The sequence below is a fragment of the Sapajus apella genome, unplaced genomic scaffold, assembly GCF_009761245.1.
Source record: "Sapajus apella isolate SASKATOON/1434 unplaced genomic scaffold, GSC_monkey_1.0 scaffold68, whole genome shotgun sequence".
Lineage (NCBI taxonomy): Eukaryota > Metazoa > Chordata > Mammalia > Primates > Cebidae > Sapajus > Sapajus apella.
The window spans coordinates 2,215,146-2,226,262 of NW_022437008.1; the positions used below are offsets into that span (position 1 = coordinate 2,215,146).

The 11,117-nt window shown below is 42.7% G+C and overlaps 1 protein-coding gene across 1 annotated transcript; it reads left to right on the forward strand.

Moving 5' to 3' along the window:
• The first annotated feature begins 4,053 nt into the window (after positions 1-4,053).
• On the forward strand, positions 4,054-10,774 carry LOC116530638 (galactoside-binding soluble lectin 13-like). The gene is made up of 4 exons (XM_032248797.1): positions 4,054-5,069; positions 7,125-7,201; positions 7,701-7,911; positions 9,931-10,774. Exons 1-4 carry the CDS (start codon positions 5,055-5,057, stop codon positions 10,045-10,047), a joined length of 420 nt encoding a protein of 139 aa, XP_032104688.1. The 5' UTR covers positions 4,054-5,054; the 3' UTR covers positions 10,048-10,774.
• The last annotated feature ends 343 nt before the right edge of the window (positions 10,775-11,117 follow it).

Consider the following 11,117-nt stretch of genomic DNA (forward strand, 5'->3'; position numbering starts at 1 on the left):
ATTAAAGGAATGGGCTCATTTTGAAGTCCAGCATCTTATCATCCAATTACTATTGGGTGACCATGAGGTGACCACAATTATCAGGTGCAGTTTCTCTCAACATATGCTCTAAAAGGATACATTTGCCCTATACAAATCAAACATACAAGACTGAAACAGACATAGGAAAATGCAATGAACACACCTATTTTAGAGAGCCAAAAGATAGTAAATGGCACCTTTTTCCTAGTTGCACTCCTGAAAGAAAGAGGGGTCATCAGGAGCTCTACTGGAGCCACTCATAAATGCAGCCTGGGTTCTCGCTTGTCTCGCATCTGCTCAAACCAGCACGGTCTGTTCCTAAAATACTGCCACAATATGTGCCCCCACTGTTTCCATAAGTACTTAAAGAATATACATTTTATTAAGTTGGAGTAAGAGGTCTTCCTTGAATGGATAACCAAGGCATCCACCCAATGAAAGAAACCATATTGACTCTTGGTACATGAGTTAAAAATTCAAACAAACAAGCAAACAAACAATAACAGAAAAGAAAATAGACCACAGCCATGGATCATATCATTGAGGAAACCAAAAAAACCCCGATTTGCATTTTCTCTGGGAATGTTTCCCTGCAGCAATTGGCTTCATCCTCCATTCGTAGATTCTTGGCGCTTGTACCAAGATGGCAGAATGGTAGAAGCGCCATTTCCCTCTACAAGATGCTGTGATTCCCTCTACAAATGACAGCCCATTTCCCTCTACAAGAGCTGTGATTATCTGCTTCATAGTGCAAATGGAGAACCACTAAGGAGAAGGTAAACAACATATTCCCCAAAAGTCAACCAAGGCAGATTGAAGAGGGTCTCTTTAAATAGCCTCTTTTTCTCCTGGGCCCATCTCAAAATCATTTTGATCATCTTCATCCTCTCTCCCCATGTTAATTGCCACAGCTCGTTCAACTCCAACCTCACTCATGGGTATGCCTCTCTCTGTATTGCTTCTTTAACCTAACATACAGATACCTTGAGGTGTCAATGAACAGTGAATTACACTCTTCATGCCTCTCTTCCTTGTTTCTTTCCAGTATGGACTGAAATTTCCTCTCCTCTCACTGGAAACTCTCAAGTTCTGATTAGGTGCACTCTCCTCCTTACACCATCCCTGTCACAGTCTTGGTCACTTCTTTATTTTGATAATGGATTATAGACCCCATTACAAGCATGAAATTCATTTCTTGGGGAATTAGATAATTCTTGCTCTGAGTGGATGAAGATTATCCTGGAACCCATAACTTCCTGAGCAGAAGATGAGTTTGATTTCTTATGTGCTTGCCCAGGTAACACCCATTTTATTTGAATAGCTTACAGAGTCCTACATACTAGCCTTGCAACACACGTGGTGACTCCCCTTTCTTGACTGATATTCACCAACTCATTTTAGTTCACATGGGACATTTGTTACACTCATTTTTATCTCAATACTATCCTTTGATCATGGTGGCCAGGATGACATCCCAGATACAAAGAGTGGACATAGAGTTCAAAAACCAATGTTCAGCAACGAATTTTTTTTTTTAAATCGCCTCTGGGGACCTACTCAACATCTTTTGCATTCTCTACAACCCAAATTTCTGATCTTCTCCCAGCAAATATGGCATTGCTCAAAACACAGAAAGCCATTTCTGGACTCTAAAGCCTTCATTCTCAAAGGTCTTTGGGCATTTCAGTTTTTGTTGAAGCCTCTCACTGTGATAATATTGCCCTTGATGCTCAAGTTCCTCAAAGCTGGTCCCCCCGTGGTGCTGTCCGTGGTGCTGAGCACCAGTGCATTCGGCCCTGTATTTGCAAGTGAGGGGCCAATGTGACAGAGTAAGAGAAGAATTTTGTTTTTTTGTTCTGTTTTGTTTTGTATTTGATAGATCATAGTCAAAATCTCCATGATGAATGAAGCAGAGCTTCAACTTGGATTTTCAAACCACAATTTCTGCAGTGTCCTCTCTCACTACTCCTATTCAATATGGTATTGGAAGTCCTGACCAGAGTAGTCATGCAAGAGAAAGAAAGAAAGGGCATCTAAATAGAAAGAGATGTCATACTAGCTTTGTTTGCAGATGTCATAATTTTATATCTAGAAAACCCCATAGTCTCAGCCCAAAAAGTCCTTAAGCTGGTAAACAACTTTAGCAAAGTTTCAGGATACAAAATCAATGTTCAAAACATCACTAGAACTCCTATATGCCAAAACAGCATATAGGAGTAGGGCCAAATCAGAAATGCAATTTTATTTACAATTGCCATAAAAAGAATAAAATACCTAAAAATACAGCTAACCAATGAGGTAAAAAGTCGCTACAATGAGAATGGCAACACACTGCTCAAAGAAACCAGGGATGACATATTAAAAAATGCAAAAATGTCCCATGCTTATGAATAAGAAAAATTAATATCATTAAAGCAGCCACACTGCCCAAAGAAATTTACAGATGCAGTGCTATTTCTATCAAACTATAAATGACATTCTTCACAGAATTAGGAAAAAAACTATTTTAAAATTCACATGAAACCAAAACAGAACCAAATAACCAAGGCAATTCTAAGAAAAAGGACAAAGCTGGAGGCATCATATTACCCAACTTCAAACTATACTACAAGGCTACTGTAATTAAAACAGCATGGTATTTGTATGAAAACAGACTCATAGACCAATGAAACAGAATGGAGAGCCCAGAAATGAGGCCACGCACCTACAACCATCTGATCTTCAACAAAGCTGACCAAACAAGAAATAGAAAAACGACTCCCTATTCAAAAAATTATATTGGGAGAACTGACTAGCCATATGCAGAAGATTGAAACTGGACCCCTTCTTTACACCATATTAAAAAAATCAACTCAAGATAGATTGAAGGCTTACATGTAAAACCCAAAACTTTAAAAACCCTGGAAAACAACATAGGCAATACCATGCAGGACATAAGGGTGGGCAAAGATTTCATAATAAAAATGTTAAAACCAATCACGACAAAAGCAAAAATTGACAGACAGGATCTAATTAAACTAAAAAGCTTGTGCACAGCAAAGGAAACTATCAACAGAGTAAACAGACAGCCTATAGAATGAGAGAAAATATTTGCAAACTATATATCTCAAGAAGGCCTAATATTCATCATTTATAAGAAACTTCAACAACTTTACAAAAAACAAACAAACAAACCCATAAAAAAAAAAGTGGGCAAAGGGCTCAGCACAGTGGCTCATGTCTGAAATTTCACCACATTGAGCAACCAAGGCTGGTGGATTGCTTGAGCCCAGGAATTTGAAAACAGGCTGGGCAACATGGCAAAACCAGTCTCCACTAAAAATAGAAAAATTAGCCTGGCATGGTGACATATGCCTGCAGTCCCAGCTACTCCAGAGGCTGAGCTGGGAGGATCACCTGAGCCCAGGAGCCAAAGGATGCAGTGAGCTGAGATGGCGTCACACCACTCAAGCCTGGGTGTCAGAGTGAGACCTGGTTTAAAACAACAACAACAACAACAACAGAAGGTGAGCAAAGGACATGAACAGACACTTTTCAAAAGTAGACATACAGGTGTCCAAGAAGCATATTATAAAAACTCAACATCACTGAACATTAGAAAAATGTAAATCAAAACCACAATGAGATACCATCTCACATCAGTCAGAATGGCTCTTATTAAAAAGTCAAAAAAGTACAGATGCTGGCAAGGTTGTGGAGAAAGGGAGCACTTACATGTTGTTGGTGGCAGTGTAAATTAGTTCACCCATTGTGGAAAGCAGTATGGTGATTCCTCAAAGAGCTAACAACAGAACTACCATTCAACGCATCAATCCCATCACTGGATATATAACCAGAAAAATAGTAATCATTCTGTCATAAAGATATATGCACATGGATGTTCATTGCAACACTATGCGCAATAGCAAAGGCATGGAATGAACCCAAATGCCCATCAAGAACAGACTGGATATGCAAAATGTGGTACATATACCCAACGGAATACTATGCAGCCCTAAAAATTAGTCTATGTCTTTTGCAGAAACATGGTTGGAGATGGAGGCCATTATTCTTAGCAAACTAATGCAGGAACAGAAAACCAAATACTGAGTGTTTTATAAGTGTGAACTAAATGATGAAACTCATGGACACCGAGAGGAGGCCAACCCACACTGGGGCTTACTTGAGGATGGAGGATGAAAAGTGGGACGAGAGCAGAAAAAATAACTATCAGCTACTATGCTTAGTACCCAGATGAAAAAACCATATGCACCACAAACCCCATGACACAACTTTATCTGCATATGTATCCCTGAACTTAAATAAAAGTTTAAAAAAATGAAAGAGAAAAACCAATCTCATTTTTCTCCCAGAATCCGCAGGAAAAACAGTGTCTCTGAAACTTTGATTTACATGAACAAGGGAAAAGAGAGGGTGTACTTAGAGCCCAGGTGAGTGACAGACAGATGAGAGTGGCCCTCATCTGGCAGAACCAAGGCAACTAGTATGGGGCAGGTTCATGAAAGAACTTTCTCTACTTCTCTCCCCAGATCCTCCTGAGGATCAAGGTCAGTGCTTTCCTAGAACCTTCAAAGACAAAAAGAATTACCTTCTAGGGCAAATGTCTTTCTCCAGAATCCCCAACTTTTTTTTAGCCATTGTACAAATTGGGAAAATGTACACTTTCTGGGTAGATTCTGCATAGTGGAGAAAAGGCTTGAGAGGCATAAACCTGGGCTTTACAATCACTACCCCTTAATCCATCATCCTTATTGATGCATGTCCCTGGTAACCCAATCCAAAACCTGGTACCTCCCACTGTCATTTCTGCTGCATTACAGAAACAGACCTGCAAACAGCTATGGTTGTGACTGAGTTTCTTCCCTGACCCCTGAGCCTTTCTAATGCTACAAGGAAAGCTCTCTGGGAGGAGCATGAAATCTGCAATAAAGCCAGAGGGCAGGGATGAAAGGGATCATTTAAATGCTGCAACTCAAGAGATTTACACAGAAGACAGGACAGAATTCTGAAGAGTCACTCAGAGGAAGAGAACAATGCCACCACTACCCGTGAGTTGATAAGGCACAGCCTTCCATAATCTCAAGTAACATAAACCAAGAAGGAAACAGGGGAGATTTGATGAGATGAAAATGTGAGCATTCCTACTGTGAATGCTTTACTGAGGGCTGTGGGTTTTGGAAGAGGAACTTTCAGGCTATGGTATCTGAGATGCCTGTGGGGTGTGGGGTATGGACCCTGGACCAGTGTAACCCTCTGAGCATGTCATGGTATCTGATGAGAGTGAATTCTGCTGAGATGATGTGACTTTAGGTGGGAGGTGGACGGTCAACCAGGATGTGCAGGTGTGTGTGTGAGTGTAAGGGGTGAGTGCACCTTGTCTTCCTGTCTGTGATGCGAATCTGTGTGTGATCACTGCCAGACCATTGCATGAGCATCTTTATGTGCATGGGGAGCAGGTGCGTGTGACTCAGTGAGTGGCATGGTTCTGTTTGTCTGTAGGTGTGGGTGCTGGAATGTGACTGGGTATTGAGCTGGGAACGTGCATGTGGCCCTCTGTGCATGTGAAGGTGCTTCCCCCACAGAGCAGCGCCTCTGATAAAGCAGGTGTGTGTCCTTTCATGTGTCTCAATGGGGATTCCAAGTGGCTTAACTAGTGGGGATCTTGGGGGTTGTGAGTTACCAAGGACTCATTACAGATCACTTATGAGAGTGGAATGCATGATCAGTAGATGTCTCTTCCCAGTAAGAATGAGAAGAGGAATGCAGACTAGGGGGTGATGATTCCTCAGGTGGGGACTGCACAGAGTGATCACTGGCTTGTGCCTCCCAGGCTCAGCTTCCCTATCCCAGCCCAGTCTGTTCTTTGCATTGTGGGACAAGAGAGTTTGGAGATACTGATTTGCTAGGGAAGGACATTAGAGGCTGTGGTTTCAGAGACTGATTCAAGCAAAATATTCACTGTAAGCTTTGTCTCAACTGAGACTAAACTTATTCCACCACCCATGAAGGAACAAGTTTAGTCTCAGTTCAGGCAGAGCTTACAGTGGATATTAATCAACCAAGTATCTGCATTCACTGGCTCATGGCTATAATCCCACCAATTTGGGAGGCAAAGATGGGAGAATAACTTGAGGCCAGAAGTTTGAGACCACTCTGGGCATTATAGTGAGACCTTTCTTTTAAAAATTGTAAATATCAGACTGGCAGAGTGACAGGCACCTTTCAGCCTAGCTACTCAAGAGGGGGGCAGGTATATGAGAATCACTGCCACCCAGGAGTTCATGGTTTCAGTGAGCTATGACTGCACCCACTGCATGTCAGCCTGGGCAACAGAGCAAGACCCTATCTCAGAAATTCAGAAAAATTATCAACCACTTGTAGTCGTCATAGAAATTAATGATTCCCTCCAGTTATGTCCCTGACCCACAGGCTTCATTTGTGCAAGCCCTGGGGCTGTGCTCTCAGCAATGTGTCCCCTTCTGGGAAGGACGTCCATTGCCCTTGATGGTTGTGATGCATGTGCATCCCTCGCACAGGGGTTTCCTGTTCTTTTATCATTTCCCTTTCTCTTTCAACAAGTGTTGTTTCTCACTGGAGACAATTTGTTAAATTCTTACATCCTCAAGTCTTGTTTTAATTTTCCGAGTTGAAAATGAAGGCAGGTCAGTGTTTCAGGAGGACTCCCCTGTTCTGCTAGGTCACCCCTAACACGCCCTACACATGACAGGGATTAGGGTAAAAGTTTTGCATATATTAACTGCTCTATTACTGAAAACACCCTACAAAGTAGAAATTCCCAATAATCCTCCTTGTTCTGGGGAAACTGAGGCAGGGAGCATTCAAGTAGTGGATCTAAGATTGCACTGCTTGTTAAGAGGCAGAATGAGGACCGGAATCCAGGCATCCTGGATCCTGAACCCTTGATCTTACCTATGGGTCCACCATCTCTTCAGGAATAAGAGGCCCTGACTGTGGAAGGGTGAAAGGGGGAGGCCTTGGAGTCTGCCCTTTGATCTCTAACCTCCTGCACCATGGGAATCTGTTATAGGAGGGGAGGCTGCACCTGACCCTGCACCTCTCACTCACCCTCAATACCTTGGCAGGTGCCATACATACAGCCTTTGTCCTTGTATTTTGGTTCCTGCGTGATAATCAGAGGGAGACCGAACCTCTCTTTTGTGTGAGTATAACATGGTCCAATGGAGGGGGTGGAGAAGGGAGAATATTTGCTAAGGGCTTGATGTTATGTGTGAGTGATGTGGAAATGTCTAGCTGGCAGGATGGAGGCTTCATGCAGGTGCAGGTCCTGGAGACCCTCCAGCACCCGGCATCAGACCTGCAGCAACTGCATGTGGGCCAGCCACGGGGCCTAGGGGAGGAGAACACTCAGTGGGCTGGAATTGGAGCCCTTCATCAAGGGGCATTGAATTTTCAGGGAATGAACAAGTCATAGGCCCAAGTAAATGACTGTGGCTCAGTTTTCATCTGGGAATGAGGAGCACAGCATCTTCCTAGCTGGGGGCACGAGGGGCTGAAGCATCCCCACAGGGACCAGGCCTGCAGTATCAGTGAGCTATGACTTTTGCCCTGGGTAAAGTGTGGAAGGGATTTGTTGTATGTCAAGTGTGTGTCTGCACAAGAGGGGGACATTCCCAAAATGCTGTGTGCTTTGCCCTCAGCAATGACCCACAGCTGCAGGTGGATTTCTGCACTGACACGGATGGAGACTCAGGAATAGCCTTCCATTTCCGAGTGTACTTCGGCCATTGTGTGGTCATGAACAGTCGTGAGTGTGAAGTGTGGAAGTGGGAAGAGAAATCTGACCATGTGCCTTTTCAGGATGGCATGCCATTTGAGGTGCACATCTACGTGCGTCACGATGAGTACCAGGTGAGCACCCCAGGAGCTCCCAGCATCTGGCCTCTGTGGGTTCCCAGAGCGGGAGGCAGCTCTTATTGACCTGGCCCCACCAGTTCCTCAGGACCCATCTCCCATAACTAGTCCCGCCCCAGGTTTTCATCACAGAGCATGCTGTGCTTGCACTGCCATCCTCAGCGAGTTCCGAAATCTGACCGAGGTCAAGGTCAGCTCACCTGACATTTCTCCCAGTAGAGAATCTCCTCTGTCTTTTCCCATAGTGCTCATTTCTACTTATTCCATTATTTAAATTTTCATTTTAGCTGAATGAATACAATATACTTAAGAAAAAAGTCGTTTTAATCATTCAAAAAGTAAGTTCGTTTGTCTCACTTTTGGGACCCAATTGTACTCATAAGAACAACATTTCCAGAGCTCTGCTCTCCTTCAGTGAGAATCTTTTCTCCTTCCTTTCCTTCATTACTTCCTCCCTCCCTCCCTCCCTTCCTTCCTTCCTTCTTCTTTCTTTCTCTTTCTTTGGACAGAATCTCACTTTGTCATCCAGGTTGGAGGCAGTGGCATGATCTCAGCTCACTGCAATCTCCACCTCCCAGATTTAGACAATTCCCTTGCCTTAGCCTCCCAAGTAGCTGGGATTACAGGCACTGGCCACCACGCCTGGCTAAATTTTGTATTTTTAAAAGATACGGGGTTTCACCATGTTGGCCAGGCTGGTCTTGATCTCCTGACCTCAAGTGATCCACCCACCTCGGCCTGCCAAAATACTGGGACTACAGGAATAAGCCACCATGCCTAGCCCTTCAGAGGAAATCTTTGCCCATGTAAGCATATAGATATGTCTATAACTTTATCTGTTTTAAAGCAAATTCTTATATACGTTGCTCTACACATTATGCTTTAGGAACTAAGTGGATTCGTTGTCAAAGAATATATCTTGAAGACATTATCAATCCATGGTGCTGCTTCAGTTTTTTTTTTTTTTTTTTTTTTTTTTTGAGACGGAGTTTCGCTCTTGTTACCCAGGCTGGAGTGCAATGGCCCGATCTCGGCTCACCGCAACCTCCGCCTCCTGGGTTCAGGCAATTCTCCTGCCTCAGCCTCCCGAGTAGCTGGGATTACAGGCACGTGCTGCTTCACTTTTTAAAGATTGCATAATATTGCACTAAAAATTTTACTCAAAATTATTGAACTTGACCCTTTTTTGGGCACTAAAGTTGTTTTCACTATTTTGCTCTCACAAATAATGCTGTATTAAGCTTTCTAATCAATCCTTTTCTCATTATTAATCTCCAAACACTTATGTTGGAAGATATTTATAAAGAAATGAAAAAACTGGTTCAAAAATGTGTGCATTTTAAATGTGAAAAAAATTAATACTGGTAAGGTGATTTGTACTATAACCTCAGTATAAAAAATATATCCATACTTTCTGGCTTTCTCTAATAAGTAGGCCAAAAGATTCACATTTTATTCAGATTCAAGTGCGGGATCTTTTCCTATGCTTAGAAGTGGTTGAAGATAATATCCTATGTTTTATAACACCTATCCTCTTTTAACTCTCTAAGAACACTGGGTTTCATTCTTTGCCACTCCACCTCACACGTAGGCTGCTCCAAAGAGGAACTATGCCGTCAGTAGTAAAAGGCAGTCAGTTCATGGAACTGAAAAGTATGCATTCAATGGACATGGTCTAGCATGAGCCTTGTGGCAGGCTCTGTGCAAGATACAGGGTCTCAAGCTCCTGTCACAAAGTCCCTGGTGATGGGGATCTTCTAGGTCAGAAGAGAAGCTGAGTAAACAGGAACTGCGTGACATAGAGTGTAGAACTTCACTAGAGGAAACAAAAAAAATAAAGTCAGCAACTTTCTCAAATAGGCACAAAACGTCATCTGTAAACAGGAGTGTGCTTATTAGGTTCACTTGTATAACTAGGAGTTTTCTTGGGGAATATTATTGGTACTAAGGCAGAATAGAGAGGAGGCTGAAAGCTTGTTTGGTGACATACTTTCTGCTGCATTTTTCCTCTTGTAGGTAACAATAAATGGCGAACGCGTTTATGGCTTTGGCCACCGACTCCCGCCATCATCTGTGAAGATGATGCGCGTGTGGAGAGATGTCTCCTTGTCTTCAGTGAGTGTCTACTACTGAAGGAGATGATCACACTCCTCATTGTTGAGGAATCCTTCTTTCTACCTAACCATGGAATTCCCAGAGCCTGCTAACAGAATAATCTCTCATCACCCCTTCCTCTACACTTGGTCATTAAAACTGCGCCAAACCTTGCATGATTTGACTCTTGCTTTAAGAAGGGGAAAGAGGAAGTGGTCATCCCCAAGAGGGGCCAGGGCATTCTATGGGAGACATCATGCAATCAAAGGGAATAAAAACCTTCCAATGACAAAAGGAGTGAGGGAAAAGGTCCCTGAATTGTTTGAGAAGACATTAGAAACAGCATTCTTCTGTGGGACGTAGTTGACGTCAGACAGTCTGAACCAAAATACTTACTCAATCTCAGATGATTCACAGTACTGAAATGTTAGGTAGCTGTTTACAGCCATGCAGGTGTACCTGGTGGCTTTGGGAAGAAACTGTAACTTAAGGAAAATCATATGGAATTTCTTAATTTTTCCATTGTTCTCAGGATGTTTATTGTGTATGGACACTGTGCCTGGCTTTGTGAGGGCTGCTGTGAATAAACTGAAGAAAAAGATGACAAATTTTGCGTATGAAGTTTTCAATTCAAGTAACAGAGAATCACTGGAGCCCAGTGATTTCCCTTGAGGAATCCCAGTTATCCTTATGTGCAAACATTTGAAGATTTTTCCATTTTATATGGGCAGAATACAGGGGTTTCTATCTGAAAATAAATGGTCATGGTGTTAGATCAGACAACATGTAGATTATTATTGAAATAGACACAATTCATGCACACGAACATAACCAGCAGACCCTGCTTTGCTGCTGTTCCAGTGACTAATTACAGCATAGCAAACCTTCCAACACATATTGGCTAAAAGCAATCATTTATTTTGATATCTCCCAGCTTTAAAGATTTACTGAACTTGTATGAGTGGTAGACCATGTGATGGGAGTCATGTTTTCAGAGGGATCTTTTAGGTTGGGTTCCAGGTGATGCTTTATTTATGTCCAACTCAGCACTAGGGCTGGTTGAACACATGGAAACTGGTTGTTTATCTCCTTCACTACCTCACCTCCCC